Source organism: Salminus brasiliensis, chromosome 15 (genome assembly GCF_030463535.1).
Source record: "Salminus brasiliensis chromosome 15, fSalBra1.hap2, whole genome shotgun sequence".
NCBI classification, from domain to species: Eukaryota; Metazoa; Chordata; class Actinopteri; order Characiformes; family Bryconidae; genus Salminus; species Salminus brasiliensis.
The window spans coordinates 23132715-23159315 of NC_132892.1; the positions used below are offsets into that span (position 1 = coordinate 23132715).

Here is a 26601-nt window from a genome sequence, read left to right on the forward strand (position 1 = left end):
ATGGGTTCAGTGGCTCTACATGAGCATTGTTGCTTCAGGCTGCGTTCTCTAGAGCACTGCAGTGGTGCTCAGTGACTTTTAAAGAGTAGGGACGGCAGGAGAGAGAGAGAGAGAGAGAGAGAGAGAAGATAAGAAGGACGTGGGGACAAAGATAAACGCGAAGAAAGTGTTTATTAAGAAGAGTTTGACTACAACTAATGCTCAGCAATTCATCGAGAATTAATTGAGAATCCGTCATTCAGAACCACAAATCAGCGCAATGTTGTTCATTTGGATTATTTTGTTTTTTAAAATATTTAACTTTTAATATTTTTTCCATTGTGGATGTAATTCTCTTGAGTAGGTCTCAAGATCACAAATGACACTTCAATAATTCATGCTGTTCACTGTTAAAAGTATAAGATCATTGAGGAACTGTGGAAGAACCTCTTTAGATGCTTTAAGGAACCTTCAACAAACTCTTTTTACTTCTAAAAACCTTTTCTTGAAGATTCCTTCACAGTTTTAAATTTAAAAACCTCCAAGGATCTTATACTTGAAACAAATAAGATTTTTGAGGGACTGCCTCTCAAAAGTTATGATATAAAGTGATATTTCTTTTATGTAAAGAAATATTCTGTTTGCTTAAATATTCAACCACTATCCTGTGAAAAAGTAAGTACATAGATGTCTAATGAGGACTCTATTGGCTTACAAATGGCCTGTACTAGGAGATTATTTAAAAAGTTCTGGTCAGGCTGTAAGTCTGAAGAAAAGTTGTGATAATGAAGACCAAAAAGCTTTCTAAAACTAGAGATAAAGTTCTACAGATGCAGAAGAGAAAGACTATAAGAAAATACCATCGTTAGGACAAGACTAGACCATCCCCCAAAACTCAGCGTAAGAGTGTAAGACGTTACAGTATGGACCCAAAGGTGACTGGCTTACCTTGCTGCACTCCAAGGCATTATTATCATGATAAAAGGTCCAAACCAGGGTGTCTCCCCCCAAAATGGCTTATTTAGCTTCCGAAAATGCAAAGCAGGAAGTGCTGTGGGACCAGAAGATCTAATCTTAAACTTAAAGGGGTTTTGATAGTGAGTGATCAACAACCATCATAGACAAAGGGAACTGGTCTAGACATGAAGGCAACAGAACTCAAGTTGTAGTATTTTGATATTTGGTCATTCAATTGGTAGTATTTTCATACTGACTGCACTAACACTGGTCCTTTACAAGAGGAGCTTGTGTATATATGTGTTCTTTGGTTACTGGGTGTTCAGTCCAGCTGAATCCGAGGTACATTGTGAATCTTGCTACTGCTTATTGTAATAAAGATTTACCATTTTTCATCAAGTTCAGAGAGACGTCCTCTGTTTCCTACAACAGCAAGAAGGGAACATGTAAGTCATGTCACAGACAGATCAACAATCACCTCAAAGGAGCCGCAGAGTTCAGTGCCTGAGACTAGAACGAAGCTCCACCAGTCCACGATATCAAAAGCTCTAAGCACAGCTGGCCCATACGGGACGCTGGACAGAAAGATGAAATCACTGAAGAAAAACCACATCAAAGCACGTCTGGAGTGCCAGAAAGATTTGAGGTTAGATGAGACCAAAAGTGGAGCTTCTTGGCCAAACTTCAAAACACTATGTCTGGCACAACCCCATTCCAAACGTGAAATATGGGGAAGGCAGCATCATGTCGTGGGGATGCTTTTCCTTAGTAAGGACTTGGTATACTATGTGTCCAAATGTTTGTGGACCCCCCTTCAAGTGAATGCAGCCAGCTATTATAACCAGCACCCACTGCTGACACAGGGGGAAGCTTTTCCTCAGCAGGGACTTGGTATTTTAGTAAATGTGAAGGACGAATTGTTTGATTTCCTAGCACAATGGGTTCCTTCATGAGCTGTGATCATGAATCTGATGCAGACCTTTTGGTTAGGGCTTTTCTCATGAACACATTTCAGAAAATTCTTAGTAAGATAACGGGGAATGAGGCCCAATGATCCCAAACATCCCAAGCAAGTGGATAAAAGATAAAAAGGTGAATGTTCTACAATGGCCATGTCCATGTTTCAATCCATCAGATCTTAGTCCAATCAGATAAACTTATGGTTACGTAGGTTGGTTTGATGACACTTGAGGATCAAAATTTTCAAGTACATTCTTGATTGGACTGAGATCTGATGAATTAAGACATGGATGTGGCCATAGGTTGGTTGGATGACTTGAGCATCACACCTTTGGCCAGGTCCATGTCTCAGTCCAACAGATCTCAGTCCAATCAAGAATCTACTGCCAGGGAGAAGGGGTGAATCTGTGAGCAAAGCTAACTGAAATTCTTATGTTCCTTTTGATTAAACGGAAATGTGGGACATTAAAGACAGTAAAGAGAGAGACTACTGGAAAGGGGAGTGGAGAAGATGCTGAAACTCGTCCAGAGAAAAGAGTAGCCTAGTCAAGAGGAAATGGTTTAGCAGCAGACTATTCCCACAGCAAACAGACAGGCTGGACTAGTGACGCAATGGCTACAGCGAAGCCTGTTTGAGGAACATCAGCGTCCGCAAATATATAACCAGATCAACGCGCATTTGTGTTCAGACTGAGGGGGCGGTCAAGAGGTAACAGTCTGGCAAACACAAGTGCACACACACCTGATCACGGCCACAACTGCACACACACAAACACATCAAAAGCTTCTTGCCCTATTTCACTTCCCTTGACCTCTTGATTCCATCCTGAAATTTCAGCAGATGGAACGGGCCCATACCCACCCACACAGTCGCATGCGTCATTGGGCCACCACTGCATTTAACTCCTCCTGTTAAAAGAGCGCTACATGAACCCGCTACACTCGGCCTGGCCGTGACTGCAGTGCTCTCCGCTGTGCAGACCTCAACTAATTATGTCTCCCTAAAACCACTCTTCTGGAGCAGCCGAGTAAAAAACAGCGTGGAAAAGCTTACCACTCTGTTGCCCACACTGTACCGCTAAATTTAGTCTCTCTCTGTCTCTGTCTCTTTCACTCTCGCTCCCTGGGCCTGAGCCAAGTCAACGGGAGGCTAGCTTGACCTCTATCCCCCTGACTAACAACCAGCTTGCCCTACTGTTTTACAATGTAAACCTGAAGATAATCCTGATACCTGTTTTCTCAATTCCTGCCTTCCTAAACAGGCCATGATGGAAGTCCTGCTACAGACACCAAGGCAGGCTGGGAACCCAGGTTTACAAGCTTCTAAAACCAACAGAAAACAAACACCATCCCAAAAGTGAAGTATGGGGGTGGCAGCGTCATGTTGTGGGGATGCTTTTCCTTAGCAGGGGCTTGGTACATTATATGTCCAAATGTTTGTGCACACCTCTTACTAATGAATGCAATCATCTACTTCAAGTGGCACAGCTTGTCTAGCGCCTGTAGAACCTATAAGCATCATACCTAAGGTCAAGTGTGAACTAGAGGGGTATAAAGCCTCCCAAGCATTGAGCTGTGGAGCCGCGGAACTATTTTTAATACCCTTGATTTCAGAAGAAAAAATGAATGAGCAGGTGACCCAATACAATAATTCCGTTTATCTTGTTAACATTAAAGGATGAATGGATGGTGAAAAATATAAAAGACAACAAAAATGAATTCAAAAAAGAAACTTCATGGTTAAATAGGACAAGGATACCGAGCAAAAGGACAAAGCAACACAGATCTCATAATCCAGGCGATGTTTCTTGAGCATTAGAATTGACTGTTTTATTAATAAAGCATCAATTTCCTTTGAAGTCCACCTATGACCACAGTGTGGGCTTTACAGAGGCAGCTGTGCCCTAAAGATTAGAGTAGCAGGAGTTTGACCAGAAGGGTTTAATCCCCAGGAAAGGGGGGGGGGGGGGGGTGAAGGAACAATGCTTTTTCCTGCCTCAACATTCATGACTAAGGCGCCCTTGAGCAAGGTACCTAACCCCTACTTAATCCCATGGCCCTGGGGTGGTTGACCACCGCTCTGGCTATGTGTTGTCACTAGCCCTATTCACTGCGTGAGTGAGTGTGTGTTGTGGGTTAAATGCAGAGGTTAAATTTCATTGGTTGAAGTGTGTTTTTACTTCTAATGTACCAAAATAATCCTAATTCTTTACTACATGACCGTTATTCAGCTTATTTTTATCCCTTACAATAAAAAGACGTTTTTTGTTATTGTGCTGTATGTATACGATCCCTGCTCTGACTGGCTGCCCAGTTTTGGACCTCTATCAGAAAGCAATCCAGTCTGAAACACTCCTTACACATTCACAGTGAATGGAGGGGGCTAAAGTGCCATAGGCTGAATAAGCACCTCTAAGTGTGCTGTTTTGTGTATATTAAATTTAATTTATAAGAAAAATTCATAAACACTATCCCCATCAGAAAAAGCAACGCGGTTTCAGATCAGCCACAAAGAGCAGCTGCTCCCAATGCCCCAAAGCTTAAATCCGTCCATTGTCTTTGCTAGCACAACAGCAGAGTGTTTCTCTACAGTGTAGGTGTTCTCCTGAACACTTCTCAGCCTGGAGTGCTCATGAAACAGGCCTTTATCCTCCACACTCAATGGCCTGCCTTCTTCCTTCTGCTGGACTGGATACAGTATGCTAATCGGGAAGTTGCTGACCCTCGAGAAGTGCTGAGAACACTGCTTTCCCGTGCCCATTGCTGGAGATGTGGCATGCCTGCCATGCTTTGTGGTCAGCACGCTCATTTTGGGCACATGATGGAACCGGGCAGGGCCGAGCAGCCCACGCATTCCCAAATCTAGACTGAGTGACCTTCCCGTTCCTCAGAGCACTTCAACTGCCCAATGGTTATCTGGTTACAAGATGGAGGAATGTTCTAGTAGCTTCAGAGGGGCAGCAGGTGGTTGGAGAAACAGCTTTAGTGTTGGAAGACTCGTGAGAAGGGATCTGGTACCTTTGGTTGTTTTACAATGTCTTAAGAAAACGTACATGCGTGACTTCATAGGATTGGAAGAAACGAAGAAGTAAAAAATAAATAAAAAACTGCTGTAGTGGGGTTGTTTACATTGCCATGACTACTCCTCTATCCAGTCAATCCCTGTGTGGGGAGGGGGTCCAATAGATCAACAATTTAACTCTACCAATTCATTAGTACTCTCCCCTTATCACATGTAATGCTCTCAACACTGGGAGGGTGAGAACTGACACATACTAAACCAGCCAACGTCTCTTTTTTTGAAACCAAGGCCAATGCAATCAATGCAATGCCAGATACCCAGCTCTGATTCATCGGCTAGCAGACACCCGTGCCAGCCAGAATCACACAGAAGTGATGTGGGAGGAGCTCTCTACTCACCCGGAGAGAGCAAGGCCAATGGCATCGGCTGCTGATGGCAGGCAGCTTGACCTGGGATTCGAACCAGCGATCCTCACGTCATAATGATCATAGTGTCGACGGCTTAGTCTGCTGGACTGGCCCATTTAGTCACAGTGTCTGAAACGTAAACAATGCTGCCTACTTAGGCAGTATTTGAAAGCGGGAAGGTACCGAGTCCTGTCTGAATCGAATGCTTGTATAAAAGGCTGCCTCTTAAGGTAACTTCATCTTGCCAATTTGTGAAGGCAGCAAAGATGCATCCTTTGCTGCCTATCCCATGATCCTCTGGCCTACGAGCTGGCTCATCTGCAGAGAAAAAGCAACATGGTGGAAGCAAGCAGTAATCTGTAGAAATGAATGAAGGACTTTATGATTATTTAACTATTTGTTAACTGTAGTTGTGGGATATGTCCTGACAACATCATGACGTATCCCTGCCTTAGCAGTGCATCTGAAATGCGATTGGGTTGTAGGTTCCTTCATCACACTGCTGTCTTCTAAGATGCTAAATTATGAGACAGCATAGGCAGCAAGGCATTGAGGCAGCTGCCTTCCGGTTGTGAAATGCAGGTGTGGAGAAATTAACACACAAACCCTAAGCCCTCAGGCTTGGAAAGATTCACACACACACTCAATGTCACCTCTCCTTTGTCAGGTAGTCAATCCAGCAGTATGGATGCCATGCCACAAAACTGAAGATATAGAAACAAAAGAAAACATCCAGAAGCTTTGTCAGCCAGCCACAGAAATGTCAAGTACAAACCCAGCAACCGGAGAGCTCGTATCAGCAAGACTAAGACTTGAAACACAGCAGAGAAAAACCTAGAGGTCAGTCAGAAAGCCACAAAAATGTCCAGCACTTAAATCCAGCGACCAAAGATCTCGTATCAGCGGAACGTGTGCTCAACATGAACCCAAAACCTCATGGAGGACTGCCAAGCACCTGAACACGTCAACACCCAGCCAACCATTCCTGATTCAGCAAAGAAAACCCAAACAAAACAAGAACCGAAGGGCCAGTCAAGACGCACAGGCAGCAGAACCAACCAGATGTTTTCACATGATGATCTGATAAGTAGTTGTTCTGTTATGTAATGGAAATGCAATTACTGTGCACCAAGACAGGGATTCTGGGCCGAAGCTGATTTCATGTTTCGTGTAGGTATTTGCTGATGCAAGGGTGACATGACCTCTTTTTGGTTCTTGGATTTGTAAAATGTATTAGATCTGAGCGTCCCATGACATGAGACTCCCATGACAACTGGTCAATATTAGGGTGACAATATTCTGCTATTCAAAAAAGAGAACACTAGGGCCCATAAGTGTCCGTCATAGTTACTGTGGATGTTGGATGTTGGGCTAAGTTGTAGAACTGTGGCAATGTATATGTATGAGGGTAGGTTAAATATTATATACAATTACTCATTTACCTAAATATTTACTCATTAACCAAAACTAACCAACAGCCTATAATGTCCCAACAGCCTATAATGCTAAACCTTCTCCTTTTATTTCATTTTGCATTTAAAATAATTTAAAAAATACTTTCACAATCTTTACAAAACTTTTTCATGCCAATGTAACAGTAACAGTTTTAGACTGTGCTCAGTTGGCAGTGGCATGAAGCTGTTTGACCAATGGCTGCATGTAGATGCAGGTATATGTAGTCCAGTAGCAGAGGTAAGAAGGCGGGACTTAAGCCATTTGACCAGTGGTTGCATGTAGATGCAGGTACATATAGTCCAATAGTGGCACAGAAGGCGGGGCTTAAACAAATCTGTAAAACCTGCACACAGAATATGAGACAGTAGCAGCAACTGCTGATGTGAAATCAATGACATTTTCACATAACCAAAAGGAGGACATGTCCCATTTTTGAAACTGCTTCCCACCACAGCCTAAAAAGGCCTTAACACAAATAAAAACAAAAGTGTGTTGGTTTCATCTCTGTGGAGCCAAGTGGACCAAATATGCTGACCTCTCCGAAAGAGTAAAATCAATGCAAATGGTTACAAGATCCGCAGAACCAGTCCAGTTATTATTACAGCAAGTAGAAAATTCTACATCTCATGCATTAGTTCCATCTGTTAGCATTAGCTACTGCTTACTGGTCAAAGAAACACAGCTAGAACAGATATTTTCTAAACACATTTCCCTCGTCTGCAGTTTTACCACAGCTGAAATGAATCCCTCTTTCAGGAAAGGTTTTGCTGCCAGTACCGCGTTGTACTGAACCTGGTTGGAAAAGCAGACACAAAGTGGTTAGCACACACGTAGCCCACAGGTTTTTGCCGACTGTAGCTGGAACAATGCCATCAGAAATAAACTTTATCCACTCAGCTCTTCTGTCTTGATGGCTGGGTGGGGGGTGCAGTGTGTGCAGCCCAACAACAGAGCTTATCCCTTAGCTTGGGTATAATGCTAGCATATCTGGTGCTTGAGAGGGAAAAAAGCACACCAGTTTCGCTATGGTACTTCTCAAGCTATGGGTGGATTCAGCTACATGCATTCAGCGACATTAAGTTGCACGTATTGCTGACACAGATGTGCAAATGCACACCCACACAGCTTTTCTAGTGCCTGTAGAGAAGTACTGCCAATAGAATAGAATAGGACTCTCTGCAGCACATAAACATGAACCTGTTGGCAGAAAGCCCCCCAGCATTGAGCTGTAGTGCAATGGAAATGTGTTCTCTGGAATGATGGATGGGGCTCCATCCAATACTTTTGGGATGAGCTGGGGAGTTAGGGATGAGTTAAGGTGGTGCCTATATCCTGACCTCACTAATGCTCTTGTGGCTGAATGCAATCTGTCATCAGTGCACTGACTGCCGAGTGTTGCATGAGCAGAAGTTCAAAGAAAGATCCGTCAGTCCTCACCCTTCCAGTGTTGGGAGCATTACATGTGATAGGGGGAGAGTGATAGTGAGTACGTTGGGTGGCTTTCTAAAATTTAGGGAGTAAAATTGGGTCATATCATGTCATGTCATATGTCATAACAACCCCCCTCCCCCATGTCAAAATATCAAAGCACACAATGCTTTTATTAGTGCAACTACTACCTTATCATTTAACTATTGGACTATTTACTATTTAACTAGGCCCTCAGGTAGGCCGCAGTGAAAGCACCTGCATTTTTGAAATCACACATTTAGGTTGAAGAAGCCCTATTTTATTCATCTACACTTCACAGCTCTCAAATAGAGAAAATGAGAAACTGACAAAAAAAACAGATTTTCCTTCACCCCTTTATGCTGAAGTTCATTAGCACCACCAACGCCTACTCAGCAAGACAGTCAGAGCTTGCAGAGAGTACATATAAGCATTCCCACAAAACACCTCAATGGTGAAAATTAGCCCAAATTTAGATATATGTGGTGTTTGCAGGAGCCTCTGTATTTATGAACCTTGGAAGCTTATATTAATGAAATGTTTCAATGAAGTTTTCAATATTCAACAGTTACTGAACACACAAAGCTCATACACAAACAACCTGGCAAGTTTGAGAGAAAGCTCGAGAGAAAGCTTGAGAGGCTAATGTCTGCTCTGGAATGAGATGCAGTAACTGATTTTGATGAGATTGATGATAGTAATAAACATCAGGGATAAATTGTGAGAAGGCCTACTGAAAACTAGGGGTGTAAAAATCACAGTATCTTGATACACGATACTACATACAGAATACATTGCTGATGAGACAACACGTATGTCCGTGTATGAGTATATGTATATTTAGTATTTGGACGCTATGTCTTTTTAAAGCTTACTGATTAAGTACATTATATGTCTTAAAGCTTGTGGACACAGTCACAGGTGTTCAACTGCACACACACCTTCTAAAACCTCTGCCAATAGTAGGAAACACTCTGGAGCAGCCGTACGTGAGTATACGCTACGTTTCAGCTAGAGGGGTTTGAAGCCCCTGAGCATTGAGTTGTGGAGCAGTGGAACTGCTTTCTCTGGAGTGATGAACCTCCATTCAAAACCTGTGGGATGAGTTGAAGTGATGCTTAATTCAGAACTGATGTTGAATGTTCTTGTGGCTGAATGCAGTCAAATCCTCTTACCAATGTTCCAACATCTAGTGTAATACCCAGTGGTCCTCGTGGATTAGCAGATGTCCACAAACATTTGAATATAGTTTCATTTAGTTCCTCTAGTCCCATTTGTGCCTAGAAATCTCTGATACACTGTGGTATTACAAATACAAAAATAACAAAACACTAGCAACCACCTGGTAAACCTAACCAACCACCATGGAACACCCAAGCCACCACCAGAGATAACACTGTAGCTACATAACAAACCCCAGCAACTGTCTGGAACACCAAATCAACTATAAAGCAAAACTCAACAAGGTTGCCACCAGGAATACCACTGCAGTCACCTAACAAACCCCTAGCAACCACCTGGGTTACCAAGTCAACCACACAGCCACAAAACAATGGGGTTTTTAACACACCCGTTTTAAGGGTGCACCCTCTTTAAATACTGAACATTGTTTAGCTGTAATTTGGATCTACATGAGCCACGATTGGACAATCAAGCTAACCTGTCTTGACTTCAGTTCTTTATCATGTAACCTAATCACAGGTCTGGACCTGTTGTGCATACCCAAACACACCAAACTCCACTGCCTTGGCTTAAGGCTCTCTCCAGCTGCGTACATGCTGCGAAAAGCAAGAGAGCTTCAGACACATAAATGTTTTACAAGGAAGACGCTGCAGTCCAGCCTGAGCGATGAGCTGGCCAAACAAACCTGAATCATCAAAGAGACCCTCTGAGGGAAAAACCAACACTGTTGCCTGGCAAGCACACCACGATATACGCCCAGAAAATTCACAGATGCCTCCAACCACAGCATCTTTTCAACCACCACGCAGGACATGAAGGGGTCTTTATCTAGGCATTCTCTTACAAAATAAAGGCCCTTAAATGGTTCTCGGCTTGGCTGTACGGTAGAGCCAACATGCGAGCGGACGTCGTACATCTGAGCTAGCACAATGTTCCGAGTAAACAGAGCAAAGACCTCTGCTCTGTGATTCAAAGATAATATAATCAGAAACCCCAGGCTTTATTCCCCAGCCGGCAGGGGTGCGCTTTGTTTTAAATGGACCAGAGACTAATAGGGAGTGGTCCAAAAGTGTTGAACCAGCTGTCTGGCAAATCTTTCAGCACAGGAGGCCCTAAAAAGCATGGCTAAAAAAGCAGTTCCATTATTGAAAAATGAAAAAATACAAATCATGTACAGACAGATTCCCAATGGAACACTAGGCTGTTTCTTTTTTACTGGAAGCTGCTTTTCTTTACAATATAATGCAATTACTGAACTAGAACTGCTAACATCACACACAGTCAGCTGACTTAAACAGGACAAACTCGTGGTACACTGATGGCTTTAATGTCACAGGAATAGTGAATGTGTACTGCACAAAATTTGATGTGATGGATTACGCTGTTTGAGTTACTACACCAAAACTGTTGGTTATTTATGTGAACAACAACATACTGAGCTAATCACAACATGTGGCATGTGATTATGTAGCAACTTCAGTAGTTTGGGAAGGTAGCCAGCTGGGACACCATTGCTGCCACATAACAAAACCATTGCAACCACCTGGGATACCAAGTCAACCACAAAACAACGCCCAAGCCACCTAACAATTACCAGGGATACCGAATCAATCCCCAAATCCAACCCTGAAACAACACCCAAGCCATCAGCATGAGATACCACTACAACCACCTAACAAAACCCTAGCAACCACTTGGGAGACTACATCTACCACAAAGCAACACCCAAGCTACCTGACAAGGCCATATTAATAACCTGGGATACCAAATCAATCCTCAAATCCAACCCCGAAACAACCCCCAAGTCACCCCCACGGGATACTGTTGCAGACACCTAACAAAATTCTCAGATATCAAATCAACCCTAGCAACCACTTGCTAACCCCAAAGCAACACCCAAGCCACTTGGGAGACCCATCTACCACATAGCAACACCCAAGCCACCTGACAAGACCATAGTAATAACCTGGGATACCAAATCAATCCTCAAATCAAACTCCAAAGCAACACCTAAGTCACCACCACGGGATACGGTTGCAGACACCTAACAAAATCCTGGACTACCAAATCATCTCAAGCATTACCATAGCAACCATTCGGAATACCAAATCAACTCCCAAAGCAAACCCTAAAGCAACATCCAAGCTACTGCCAGGGATGCCCTTCCAGTCTCCTAACAGAACCCTAGGATAAAGCACTTAGCACAAAACCCAAGCAACCACCTAAAATACTAAATTCCTCACTCCACACACAAATGTCAATTTCCTAAAAATTGAAGTGGGGCTATTTCGTAGAAGTGAACTACAACATACGTGGAACCGAGTCAGCTTTTCTAAATGGGAACCGCAACATAAACGGAACCAAGTCCATTTGCTTAAAGAAAATGGTCTTCATTCTAAAAGTAGTCCAAACACAAACTGAGCTAAATGCCCCTTGGAAACATGGACCCCGATTGATCGCCACATGTGAAAACACTCTGGAAGGCCTGCAGGTCGCTGATTGACAATTGTCAACAGTTCAACCAAGCTTCGTCTGCCATCCCCCATTGGAATGTTTATTATTCCAGCCCTCCTGCCGTCGTCACAAGAGCCGTGGATCTGAGGTTGCAGAGGAGGCTCTTGGCTTACTCAGCCAGGCCTCTTTAGCTTATCAATGGGTGCTTTGAGTTTGGCCCCACTGGTCTGGCTGGAGCATGGCAGCCATGGCTTCCTCTAGAACACAGTGGAGTCTTTTAATAGAGGCCCACGAGTCCATGAGCAGGGTTAACATGCACCAGAATGACCGGAAGACCCCAGGATGTTCTAATGGTGCAAAACTCGGTCAAACCCAACATACGGACACAATCTGCATATTATTACTATTGCACACAAAAAACATCTTCAAAACGGCAACTTTACAGGAGAAAATGCTATGATTGTGTTTGTAAATGTTTTTGTAATTATTGCTGATTAACAGATTAGTGACAGTGGTCAGTCGATACCGATGTGATCCAATCTTTGTGCTTGTACAAATAATACAGCCACATAGTTTAGAAAACATAAGCTGATAATTATTACTGAGGTAAAATCATTTTATTTTTAGTAGCAGTTTCTATAATCCAATTATAATCCAGACTGAATTCCAGACTTTCCATATGTGTGTGTAGTGGTAGACACTCTAGACTGATATCTGTTGTTGGTGGTCTACTGGTGCGTAATAACTGGTTTATACTGGGTGAATGTGCTGGAATTTTTCCATAGTTTCCATAGTGTATGTGTGTGTATTAGCATTAGCGTTAGCCTCCACTCAGCTCTGAATGTGCTCTTCACTGCTGGTTTGAAAACAAAGAAAGGTGTGCGGTTCTCCCGCTGGTAACACAGAGCGTTTCAGTGATAGTTGTATGAAGTTTCAGATATTATGGCCTGTTTTCATATGTTCACTTCAAATTATAAACTGTACTCTTAACTCTTTTATTTACCTTCTGAGAACGCCCGCACTGCTGCTGCTGGCTGGGCCATAACGTCCGTTAATGGTGCCTTGAGGACACTAGATGGCGCTCTGAACACCGTGGTTAAAACAAAGGTTTGGAACTGGATTGGGATTGGACTAGGCAATACCCGATCCATTCAAATATGCCTGGATGTCCCTAATAATCACATATCAAAACATTCATTTTTGAAGTTCTAGCCAAGACAAACAGCAGTAAATACACAAAGGAACCCAAACACAGCCTTCAAGCAGACTGGCTATATATTACTGAAGCTCGTTTTATGAAGGCTTCCAGACGTGTACACCCCAACCCACACACAGCTATTAACAGTGAGCGACTTGGCTGAACATGTTTACTCCCTTTCAGATGGTTTCCAAAGCAAATGCTAGTCCATGTGGAGTGCCTTAACTTCTTAAACATAAGATGGCTCTGCTAATGTACGAGAGCGGGTAGCATGTAAAAGCCGCTCATAAAAATCAGTGTGTAATCCCTCGGCTCCTGTCCGTAACACATGCCACATTAAATGGTATTAAATTCACATCCTTTCAGAGTCCCTGTATTAAATAACCTGTCAATCAATGTGGCAGCAAGCTAGCGCACAAGAGAGAGCGAGAGAGAGAGAGAGAGAGAGAGAGAGAGAGAGAGCTATGGTGCATATTAAAAATGCAAACTATTACAAGATTTAGCATCTCCAACTTCCAAGTCTTACAGCCATGTGTGACAGACAGAATAATTGTTGTAAATTAGAGCTGAATATTTGCATTAGGAATTGGGCGATTGAGCGGTTATTGAGTGGGTGTGTATATAACACTGAAGATTTCCCAAATTACCATAAATACACATCTGGCATAGTGTATAAATACATGCATTAACTTGTGTTTGGCTTGGCTCTGCAAAGGCCTGATCCCCACAGACTTGTTTCAAATGTGTGTGGGTAAGAGGAAAGGTAGGGCACTGGGTGTGTGTGAGAGAGAGAGACAGAGAGATAGAGAGAGAGAGAGGTAGAGAAAGGGTGGGAGTGCTGAGAAAAACACAGAAAGAGACTGCAGAGCATACACGTGTGCGCGAGAGAGACAGAGCGTGAGACATTAAAACAGAGGGAGAGGAGGGGAGAGAGAGATAGAGTGTGAGGGAGAGAAGGAACCAGGGCGTGAGAGAAAGAGAGAGCAGGAGAGAGTGTAAGAGAGGGGGGAAAAAGAGTTACAGCAGTGAGAGACCTGGCGAGAGAGACATGGCAAGAGCATGAGAGAGCAAGAGAGAGAGAGAGAGAGAGAAAGAGTGAAACAGACAGAGTGCAAGAGACAGAGAGAGAGAGCTTGCAAGAGAGAGACAGAGCGCAAGGGAAAAGGGGAGTGAATGTAGATTGAGAAAGAAAAAGAGAGCATGAAAGAAAGAACAAAAAAAGTGAGGTAGTGAGCGTGAGAGACAATGTGCGAGAGAGATAAAGAGAGAGCGAGACAAAGAAAGAGAGAGAGAGAGAGAGAGAGAGAGAGTAATTGGTGTGTTTAAGGGACTGTTTGTGTATTTACCTGAAGGTCAAAGAACTTGCTGTATCTCCTGTAGATGACGTGGGATGTGGAGTCGGAGTAAGTGACATTGATAAGATACACCTGCAGAGAAAACACACACACACACACCAGAAGTTTATTTACGTGGTTATTTAAAAGAAACTGCATGTTTACATCATTATTTACATCATTATGTAATAGATGACATTAATATTCTGTCAACATTCCGCATCCAGCCTCCAGCCTGCACTCTTCCCACTGGTTTTTGAAATGTAGACACCCTACCTTTTATTTCACACCCAAATGACTACTAAAGATACACTATATGGACAAAAGTATTGGGACACCTGCTCATTCAGTGTTCCTTCCTAAATCAAGGGAATTAAAAAAGTGTTTATCCTACTTTTGTTGGAGTAACTGTCTCTACTGTCCAGGGAAGGCTTTCTACAATAATTTGGAGCATTGCTGTGAGGATCTGATTGCATTTCAGTGAAGCACCTTTGTAAGTCGCTCTGGATAAGAGCGTCTGCTAAATGACTTAAATGTAAATGTAAATGCATTCAGCGACAAGAGCTTTAGTGAGTTCAGGATGTCGGATGGTTCCACTTTATCCCCACATTATCCCAAAACCATCCATCACCCTCACACACACGGTTCCACTGTTCCACCTCTCAATACTGGGGGGATTTATACCCCTCTAGACCACTCCTGCCATTAGGCAGGGTGCCAATACGCTGATGTTTATCAGCTCGAAAGATTCCTGTTTTATTGGCAGTAGTTCTCTACAGGGACTACACAAGCTGTGTCAGCAAAGGGTCCAATCTAAAGTATCTTAACGGCCTTCGTTAGAAGGGGTGTCCAAAAACATTTGGACACATAGCGTATATACCTCACATTTTCTTCCAAACACCCACAATAACTGCCACAGCACCACCCAACACCACTTTGGCTATGCTGTCTAACCCAAGAAGCAAAATAGCAGGGGAATGAGTTTCCCATACAGTTTCAAAAACAGGAAGAGCCTTCTACAACCTTCTCCATGTCTGTTTTTCCCTCCCCAAGGACCCTGATCCACACACACACACACACACACACACATATACACACACACTACTATTATCTCTGTGGGATATTTTGATTACACAACAGCTCATGAACAATTTGGCCTCATGGAGAGATTACAACAGTACACATGCATACACACACACACACACACACACACACACATATATATATATATATATATATATATATATATATATATATATATATATATATATATATGCAGTATATATAAATCATAACCATCTAAGCATTGGCCTATCGCCATCAGATTGTTGGTTCGATCCCCGGCGATGGCGCTGTAGCTGAGAGTCGCTCTCTCTGGGTGGCCCTCACTCTTCCCCTATCACTCAGTGCGATGCTAATCAATTTGGGTGTCAGTTAGCTGGCAATACGTTTCCCCACCACTCATCTTCAATTGTCCTAGAGTCCGATCTAGTGGCCGGGAATTGGAAGTGATTAAATTGAGCAGAAAAGATAATATATGGACAAAAGTATTGGGACACTTTTTCCAAAATCAAGAGTACTAAAAAATAGTTGATCCTCTTTTTGTTGGATTAACTGTCTCCACTGTCCAGGGAAGGCTTTCTACTGGATTTTGCTATGAGGAGTTGATTGCATTCAGCGACAAGAGCATTGGTGAGGTCAGGATCACCTCTCATCCCCAACTCCCCTACTTGTCCAAGAAGTATTGGATGGAGCACCAACCATTATTCCAGAGAACACAGTTCCTCCACTGCTCCACAGCTCAATGCTGGGGGGCTTTATACCCCTTTATACCCCTTTAGCCCATGCCTGGCATTAGACCAATGGTGCCAATAGGTTCATGTTTATCTGCTCCAGAGAGTCCTATTCTATTCTATTGGCAGTACTTCTCTAAAGGGACTACAAAGGCTGCATGGGTGTGCATTTGCACATATGTGTCAGCAATATAGCTGAAAGCATTCATTAGAAGGATATGAGAGTATATATATGTGTCCCGTAAATGTACAAAAACAAGCCACCCTACACACACAAGCTTGTTTTGACGCTCAGGCGAAGTAATCTCTGGTGGTCAGTTTAGGGCAAGCCTTTCCCAAAGACTGTCCAACTAGAAGGACCAGTGCCAACAGCACATTGTTCCATTCAGCTGAATGAGTCTTAAAGCAACTGCGCGCTACAATCAACAACACCACCATGACATCATCCAGCGCTGAGTGTGGAACAGGCCTGAAGCTGCAGAGGGAAACAGTAGAGGCGTTCAAACTCCTAGTAGTTCCTCACTGGAGGGTTTAATTAAGTGCTGCCTATTCACCCCACTTCACTCGCCTGCGTAATTGAGGGAAGGGGAGGGGTGCTTTCTTTTGATCGTATAATTACGAGGGCAATTCAGCACCTCTCTCTCTTATTTAAGACTGTTTAGTAACAACGTAGATCAGCATTGGTTTGAACCAAGAAAAAGGGATGGGCTGCAGCTGAATCATAATTTGATATTCTTTCCATTTTATGCATTTTGGAAAATGCCACGGATGTGAGCACACATTTATGAAGGCCTATGCCTCTCATAAATAGGACACAACTCATATGGAATTAATCAGTGACCAGAAAGTTTTCCAATAAGTAAAAGCTACACTATATTGACAAAAGTTTTAAGACAACCAATCAAGGGACAAATTACAATACAAGGGTATTTAAAAAGAAGCTCCACCTTGACAAGAGCCAAACCAGTAACCTGAAGAGACCCAAAGCTCACAGACAAACACTGTAATCATCCAACAGTTCATAACAAGCCTGAAAATGACAGAATCCTAGAAAAGCATGTAAATATGAGCTCTAGCAATATATAAAGCCGCACACACTGGCACCAACGTAATGAAACCCACTTCATTCTGGGGGCAGTTGACTGATATACATTCGCTGCCTGTGCCAAGCAGTGAAACGAGCCAAGCAAACAGCTCATTATACAAGATTTCCCCTGACGAATGTAATAAAACCTTAATAGCAGACCTTAGATCATGTTTCTCAGCTGCATGTGACCGTGATGTCAGGTGGCTATTAGCAAGGCATTGCCATAGCTAAACTTTATGAACTGATAATTGTCAATCAACTGTAAACTCTCAAATACGATCAGATATGATGATAAAACACTTCCAATGGCTCACGTCAAAGTCTGGGTAGATCTGACCTGAGGACCCGAGGGACGTTGGCAAGGGCCAAACCACCATTTTCAGAGAAGCGAGGTTTGTGAGGTGTTCCTTGTCAGCAGTGGTCCAAGGAGAGACAAAACACAAACCAACAACAAGGTGTTGGGTGCTCAAGGCCCTCCAATGCTTGGAGGCAATGAAGGCTATTCCACCTGGGCTGAACAGCAGACCCATGCTAACCCCTGTCTACTCTCAATAGACACCTGAATCTTTAAAGAACTGGTGTGAAAAGTCCTTTGGGTGGCTGTAAAGCTATATACAGGGGTAGGTTATATATCTATATTTGATATTCATCCATAATTCATGCATGAATGTATGTATGCATTAACACATGAACTTCCCATATGGAAATTCTGAGCCGATGCCAGTTTCTTACATTTTCATATACATATCTGGTGATACGCAATCATACGAAGTATGTATCTCAACGTCAGCTTCTCCAGACACCAACAACACGTTTTATCACCACATGCCATACGAGCTGTGTCCAGACTGACCCCGGATCAGCAGGTAAAAGATGTCCCAAGTGTCCTCCAGCATGTAAAGTAGGCCTCCCGATGACAGACTGTCAGGCCGAGCCTGTAGCCATGTACCGGCGCTCTCCAGTGAATTAGTCAACATGACGTAAACGGCATAGCAAAACAAAGGAGATCAAGAACAAAGACGAAGTGTTTGTGCGAGTGTGTGTCTGTGTGCGCATGTGTTTTCGTGTGTGAAGACAGAAGAGAGTGTGAGAGAGGGATGGTGACATGATGTGCAAGTGTAAGTGTACTTGTTTCTTCTGGCAGGACACCAGCAGTTTTCTGTAGATTTGCCAGCCTGCTAAGAGCCCCATAGCAGCTATTATTCTCTATAGCCTCACCACACAAAGAGGCAGCAGCTATTGTGTTTTCCTTAAAGCTCTACATGCTTGAGACCAACAGCAACACATCTAAGCGCCTCTGATTCTTGGGTGAATGTCCAAAAGTGCTCTGCTCTTGCTTTCTAACAATTAATGAGAAAGATCTAGGCTCAAACTTTAACCGGGACTAAAACTTTGAGCCCATGACACCAAGTTTGGAACTTGGCTCCACCTCAACCACCACCATACTAATGACAGTGGCTGCTAAGATAAGTTTTTTTTCATAGCAACACTTACAGCCATCATCGGACCGCCACTAATCAAACTGAACAGCTAATATGATGAGCAATCTAAAAGGGTCCAAGGGTTCATACACTATGTGTCCAAATGTCTGTGAACACCCCTACCAATGAACGCATTCAGCTACTTTAGGTTGCACCCATTGCTGACACAGATGTGCAAATGTACACACGCACACACACAGCTTGTCTAGTCCCTGTAGAGAAGTACTGCCCATAGAATAGAATAGGACTCTATTTGCATTGAGCTGTGGAGCAGTGGAACCGTGCTCACTGAATGATGCCGCTTCATCCACTACATTTAGAACGAGTTGGGGAGTTGGGGGTGAAGTGGGGTGGTGATCATCCAATATCCTGACCTCACTGATGCTCTTGCTGCTGAATGCAATCACATGAGAAGACAGAAAGGCCGACAGGAGGAAGCGCTGCTACAGGTATCCACTCAGGAAAGGCCTTAAAAAAAATAGTATTAAAAGGACTACAAAAGCTACCACTAGGCCAACCAGAGAAGGCAGAAATGCTGGGCAATTTCTAAGCCGGTAGGACTAAGTGCTGGGCAATTACTAAGCCTAGAGGACTAGGTGTGAATAGGTTAAAAGCTAACCCAGCTGACCAGCTACTTCCTCAGCTAGCTAACCACACACCACACCATGCAACAGCAACACTATCCAATAACCAATATCCAACTTGGGATAATTACAGAAATGATTTAGTTCTGTTAGTGCTAAACTACGCTATGCTAAGTGGCTTGTCTGAGCTGGCACAGTGCCAAAAACCAGCCTATAAAAGCAGGGCTTATACTTTTTCCCCACCATAAATGGAAATGTTTCATTCTGAGGCAGAATAACAGGGTTGTAAACAGGGTTGTAAAATCGCATCTGTGCATTTTTTGCCCCAACTAATATAAAATACTTAATTTACAGATCAAAGAAAAACTTAAAATACTGAATAAAACATTGTATGGTGACTTTAAAACCAGTCTGCTGTAAGAAAAGCGAGAGGAAAGAATACAGTAAGGAAAAAAAGTAGTGGAGGCAAAAATCCAAGCTGACAGATGGTCTATAGGAAACCTGGGCATGAAATCTGAATGTGAGAAATATGAGAAAGGAGTCTGAGAAATATCAGAGCCGACCAAACCTAGGGTGAATATGTATGTCCTGTCAGGCTGACACAAAGATTTCATGCTCCAATCAACACACCATGATGTCATGTCCTGTTTAACAAGACTTCCATGGCGAGCCTGCATTGACATGCATCCCAGTTAAACTACTGGAAGAAGTATCTGGATAACATCCTGGGGTTTGAGTGTGAGGGTCTGTCTGCTCGATACTGTAGATAGTGTGTGTGTGTGTGTGTGTGGTTGTGGAGGTGGGGGTGTGTATATTGTGTGTATTACAGAGTAGGGCAAGGTTATTGCCCCACTCTGTAAATTTGATACTGGGGAAAGGCCTTCACAGAGCCTGTGTTAATCCTACATACTGTTCATACCTTTCCACTGTGTGTGTGTGTCTATTCAAACAGCTTATCACACTAACCAAGCCCAGGAATGCACAATGAGGAACTTTCCCCCCACCACGACCACCACCACCACAACCTAAATTAGAGTGTGTGTGGTTTGTCTAAGATAACGGGAAGATAAAGAATAGAGCACTGTTAGTTTGAAGGTAAAACACATTGCTGTGTTACAACAAAACACGATTGCATACTTTATATAAAGCTCCTCCTCGACCTGACTGGCCTCTCTGCCCTACTTCAACACTTCATTTCAGTGCAAAATAAACCTCCTCCCGCCTTTAATGGCTGACAAGGCCATCCTCATGGAAACCAGAGGGGAAAACAGCATCACTTAAATGCTGAAAATATCAGCCGCAACCCAACAGCCCCAGCGAGCAGAAATAGAACAGCGAGGCTGGCCCACTGTTCAGAGAGTGGAGCTAAAATTTGATCCGGGGCGGCTGCCTAAGATATACAGTACAGTAGATTACACCCAGCACTTGAAGCTGCAGTCTGATAAACTTCTGAAGAACTCAGCGCTGGGCTTGGGTTTGAAGTTTTCACACCCAGGTTTCCATGCAGGATGAGAAGTGTGAAGGACGGGGTTGGGCCCATGTAAAAAAAGCATTATTTTTAACCTCTTTTTTGAAAGAAGGAAAACAACAGAGCTTCTGTGCAGACTGGCGGGGCTATTCCTTGATAATAGATCTGTGTAATAAAATGTTCGGCCCGCTGGCAGGACTCTGTGGCCGTTTAAGTGGTTAAAAGCAGTCCTCTGAATGCAAAAAGTAAGAGTCCATGACAAAGAACTACTTTCAATTAAATAAAAAACAACAGCCATTCTGCAGAGAAGCTTAAAGCCACCCTAGAAAAATAACTGTCCTCGGCTTAAATGAATTATGAGAGTTGGGTAAATAAAAGTGACAAATCATGAAGCCTCTAAAACTGCTGTGTCCTGCTGTAAAACAGGCAAATTCCAAAATCTCAAACCTGTTACGGAGTGAGTCTTGACCCACTCCCCAAAAGTTACATACTCCCAGCTCACTAGCGAAAGCCTTTCAAGGTTCATTGGAGGAATATGGAAGTGAGGCTAAAAGGCTAAAAGCTAACGCTAGCAAGTTCTGGTAAAGAACCGATTGGAGAAGGGCCAGCTGCAGAAGTCTGAAAAGGCCATTCGCTTACATTTACATTACATTTATGGCATTTAGCTGACGCCCTTATCCAGAGCGACTTACAAGGTTACTGGTATTACAGAATCGGGCCAATGTAGTGTTAGGAGTCTTGCCCAAGAACTCTTATTGGTGTAGCGCAGCATAGTCACCCAGACTGGGAATCAAACCCCAGTCTCCCACATGGTGTGGTAGTTCCGTGGCAGGTAGTAGTGTTATCTGTTGCTATTCGCTTCTGTTGGAGTAACTGTATTTACTGTCCAGGGAAGAAGAAGCATTGCAATCAGGGTCAAGACGGTTAGTGAGGTCAGGATATTGAAAGATCACCACCCTACCTGTCCAACTCTCAAACTCACCTCAAAAGCTTTGGATGGAGCATCATCACACAGACCAATGCTGGGGGGCTTTATACCCCCTAGCCTCCTCAATGTGGAGATTTGTGCAAGCGCAGTAGCTAGAACAAGCCAAAAAATCACACCATTCAGAGAGGTAGAAGCTTGGTCTCGTATGACTGGAAATAAGTGCCCGGTAGCGTTGCAAGGATGGCCGCAGAGTGACCAGACTTGCCTAGAAGGACTTCGGTCCAGGCACTGAAAAGTATGATTGTAGAGAAGAAACATAAAAATGCACAGTGGTATTAACCAACGACCCTCAACACAACTACCCTCTGCTGAAGCTTACCGACAAAACTTGAAATCAGGCAACGGAAACTTAGTAAGACGGGTGTCGAAGCTTCCAGCGGGACAGTCAAAAATAACCCCAGGCCAGGTCTGAGTCACGGATCACGCGTGGTCTCGAACACTCACACACTCCACAGATGGAGCGGTTAGTCCCAACACTTACAGCGTGTGACAGACTAACTCTGCAGGACACAAGCTGCAGACTCTGGACCTGCCTGTAAACAAATCTGAACAACGGTGCTCTAAATTTAAACCTTTATTTTCTACGCTTCGACAGTCGCAGGGCAAACCATTCCAGAATTACGCCTTTAAAGATGTCTGTAAGCTTTAAAATGCACTGGTTTTAACTGACACTCTTTACTAAAGCATCTATCAGGCTCACACTGCTCTAACTCTACAAACTCTACTAGGCCAAAGGATGAAACTCACAGCTAACAGTATTGTATCACACAGTGTGAGTGTGTGCTGTTTCTGGCTAGATTTGTTACAGGATTGAATCAGTTTAATTCATTTCCCCCTCCCTAATTAAGATTGAAATAGTAAAATATTAACAATAACGACTGAAGCTGGGAAGTGGCTGGTAAGTCTATGTTGAATCAGTATGGCAGCACACTGCGAAAAATCTGCAGAGTTTTTGACTGCATGAGAAGTGACACTCCCTCCAGAAATGCCATCTTCTCCTCCTCATCACCATCCTGGGCAAAACAACCCGCGGCCACACAACGCAGCAGGAAGCGTTTCCAGCGAGGAAGCATCCGGAGCAGCTGACTAACTGGCTTTCTTACTTTTTTGGAGGGTAAAAAATAGCCAGGTTCTCATTTTGTCAGTGCTGGAAACTTGGCTACAACATGATATTAGGCTTCTGCAAGAACCACAGGCTCTGAATTGGAAAGTGGGCAGAGCGATTTGTTTCTAGCCGGGGTGGTCGTTATTATCTAAATCTCCAGAAAACAAGTTCTTCTGACAAACCGTCAAGAATAAAAATGATTCATGATTAAAATAATAATGAAAATATGTATTATATAATTTTTGTCATTCTGCTGAAAGAAATCAATATATATTTTTTACTTTTCTACTTGGCCATAATAGACCACTTTTAATTTTAGCGGAGAATGATAAACCATAATTTGTTAAACTGGCTCTTTTTTCACAGAAAATCAGTAGAAAGAAGGGCTCTGTAAAACACTTTTCAAAAACCACTTTAAAAAAAAATGCTTTGAAAACTAAACCTGAAATGAGCCAAGGTTCACCATGATTTTCCGAAAAGTAACACTTTACTTGGATGGTCCATTATAGGTGCCTTGTAGACGCTCACCTAACATTCAGCTAACATTCAACTGAATACGTATTAATTGCAACTGAACTCTAAGATGATTGTGTATTTTTATGTAACCCTACACCTAACCCTCACCTTAACCTTTTATAAGGGCAAAGATAGGGTTAGAACTAGTGCTAGGTATAGGGTTCAATTCAACAGACAGTCATGTACAATCAACTTAGTAAAAACCGCCAAGCCCGGTTTTGTCAAAATTTCCATTTCTAAAGATCACTTAGGGGTATTTTGATTGTGATCACTGCAGAATAAACAAGCAGTATGTGATCTATGTTATATTGCAAAAGGTTTTCATACAATAAAGACATAAAAAAGATGCTTTCTCATGATTAAGGCCAGTTAACCACCCTCCGTGCTAGTTCCAGCTAGCCATAGGTAAAACAATGTTAAAGTCTGGATAACGGGATTAGATTTGGCTAAAAGGGGCACTTTTTCCAAGACAACTCAGCCTCACAAATACACATTTACATGAACCACTGGTAACGCTAGAGGGTAACTAGGGGCAAGGTTAATAGTCAAATATCTTTAAATATATATACTCTCTGCACAAATTCCTTTACAAACCTACTCCTATACAAAAAGACCAGAATGTCCACGTATAGCGCAATGGACTCACAGCAGCTAAGCGTATGCTGACCACTCCAAGCAATTTTCTTAGGTTTTCCTTAAATTTCTTAAGTTTGCATTCCCTTATAAACAGTAGAGTACAACTAGAGAACCGAGCATATGCTCCCACCATCTGTTTTCAAACCATAATTCTGTTCAAACATGCTCCTATCAATCGCCAATAGGACGGAAACAATCATATTAAGGGCTGGTGAAAATTTCACAAAAGATGAAAATAAAAAAAAAGAAATCTTCCTAGTTTGAGCTTTTAGTTTGAGGAAGAAAGCATAACAATGCCACAAGCGCTTGCTTTCTCGGATTATCAGAGAAGACGCAGAACGTAACAAAACACTTGGGAACAGATGATATTCAACATCTTAGGCATTCGCTCCATACGCTCTCTCCGAAGCCCCAGATCAAAGAAGAAAGACCTTGTTCAGAACCGTCCTGTTTCCAGTTAGGAGCAGACACAGGAGACAAAAGTCTTATTCATGCAAAGCATTTCTGGGACACGAAAGCCAGAATTATGGGGCACAAGGAATATTTCACTGGCGGTGTAGGAATCAGTGGATCAAGCACTGATAAGCCAGGCTACTGTTATGTGTGCTCGCAGTGCACGGGAATTGTCTATACATACTTACTGTGGTATAAAATGGAGCATCTTGTTCTTTAATGTTCTTTCTTTTCATTTTTTTTAAAGATTCTTAAGAGCTTTTTCTTCCTTTTAACCAGTTAAAGAGCCATTCAACCAGTCAAATAAACATTTAACCACTCAAATAACCATTCAACCAGTCAAAGAATCATTTCGCCAGTCAAAAAAATCATTGAACTAGTCAAAGAATCATTCAACCAGTCAAAGAACCTTTTCCACCAGTCAAAGAACCTTTTCCACCAGTCAAAGAAACATTCAACCAGTCAAAGAAACATTCAACCAGTCAAAGAATCATTTAACCAATCAAATAACTATTTAACCAGTCAAAGAATCCTTTAACCAGACAACGGACCATTTAACCAGTCAAAGAATCATTCAACCACTCAAAGAATCATTTAACCAGTTAAAGAATAATTTAACCAGTCAAAGAACCATTCAACCTCTCAAAGAACCAGTCAAAGAATCATTTAACCAGTCAAAAAATCATTTACACAGTCAAAGAACCATTCAACCCCTTAAAGAACCATTTAACCAGTCAAAGAATCATTTGACCAGTCAAAGAATCATTTAACCAGTCAAAGAATCATTTACCCAGTCAAAGAACTATTCAACCACTCAAAGAATAATTTGAACCAGTCAAAGGTTGTCACGGTTCAATACAGACCATTACCTTTACAAAAGAACCCTTGTGAAGCCCCCACCTAAAGTGACAAGCTCCTGTGTTTAAGTTTGGATTCTGAAGAAAAATCTCACTTCATTCTGAAAAAAGGAGAAATAGTGAAACTTACGCTCAAGAGCAGTCCTCCTGCCTTCAGATTTGTCTTAAGAAATGAGTCGAGGAGGACTGTAGCAGATTTTGGTGGGGCATGAAACCGGCAGGCCTCACCACTAAAAGCTCTGAACCCCGCCTAAAGAGCTCTATTTAAAGACTCTATATAAAAGACTACCCTTCTTCCATACTCTACACCATAATGTTTCCATGCCCACAAAACCTCAATCCATCTAACAATTATAGGGTGAGTGGAGATCTGCAATGTGAAGAGGAGACGAACCCTCCCCACATGGGGTAAAATCAGTTGCTGACCTTTCAGAGCATCAAATATGTAAATACATTCTTAGTACACACATTTATGCACAAGAATATACATAGGATTCAACAGAACAATCTTTTAGGTTCCATGTATGTTCCTTACTTCAATTTTCTACAATTTAACCACACAAAAAACATACAATAATTACATTCTCCCACAAGGAACAACTGTAGTGCTAGATTACAGAATCTTTTATTGGAAAGCCAGTTAGGATTCATCTAAAAATGACCAGAAACAAAAAAATGCTTATTATTTGTGCAAGTACAGTAAGTGTATCTGCTGTGGCCTCCTGAAGCATCATTCATGTTAAGTGCAGAAGCATTGGCAAACATATTTACAAGAAACCGCTACTACTACTACTACTACTAAATGCTGTATGACACTGTTTCTTGCTTGTAGTTCATTGTGAGACAGTCCCTGGCCATGAAGCTGAAGCTACCGCAGTAATAGGGTGCTGAAGTTTAATTAAGGTTGAATTTGCAGAGAGGGTTAAGAGCCTTACTCAAGCTGGCAATCCCAGGTATTAAACCCACAACCCTGTCATTAATAGCCCATTGCTCACACCCAGTGCTTCAACCACTGAGCCACCACTGGCTGGTGTACAGAAGCTGACCTGAAACCTGAGGATCTTTAGGATGTCCTAAAACGTACACCATTGAGTATAAACTTAGCACATTCAACCAGTATAGCTCAACAGCCACATTTCCAAAAGAGTCACATGTGCAAGCTCCATAGTATTCATGTGAGGGGAAATGCTACTTTCTAGCTTTAGTTTCCATGGAACAAACCAATAAATAAACATC

General features: G+C 42.6%; 1 protein-coding gene across 4 annotated transcripts in view; it reads right to left on the reverse strand.

Moving 5' to 3' along the window:
• sh3pxd2aa (SH3 and PX domains 2Aa) overlaps positions 1 to 26601 on the reverse strand; it is a 154270-nt gene that overhangs the window by 116750 nt on the left and 10919 nt on the right. For all 4 annotated transcript variants that reach the window (XM_072657491.1, XM_072657489.1, XM_072657490.1 and 1 more), the window contains exon 2: positions 14410 to 14490. In XM_072657491.1, the coding sequence (XP_072513592.1) occupies positions 14410 to 14490 (81 nt within the window). The remainder of the gene's footprint in view (positions 1 to 14409; positions 14491 to 26601) is intronic.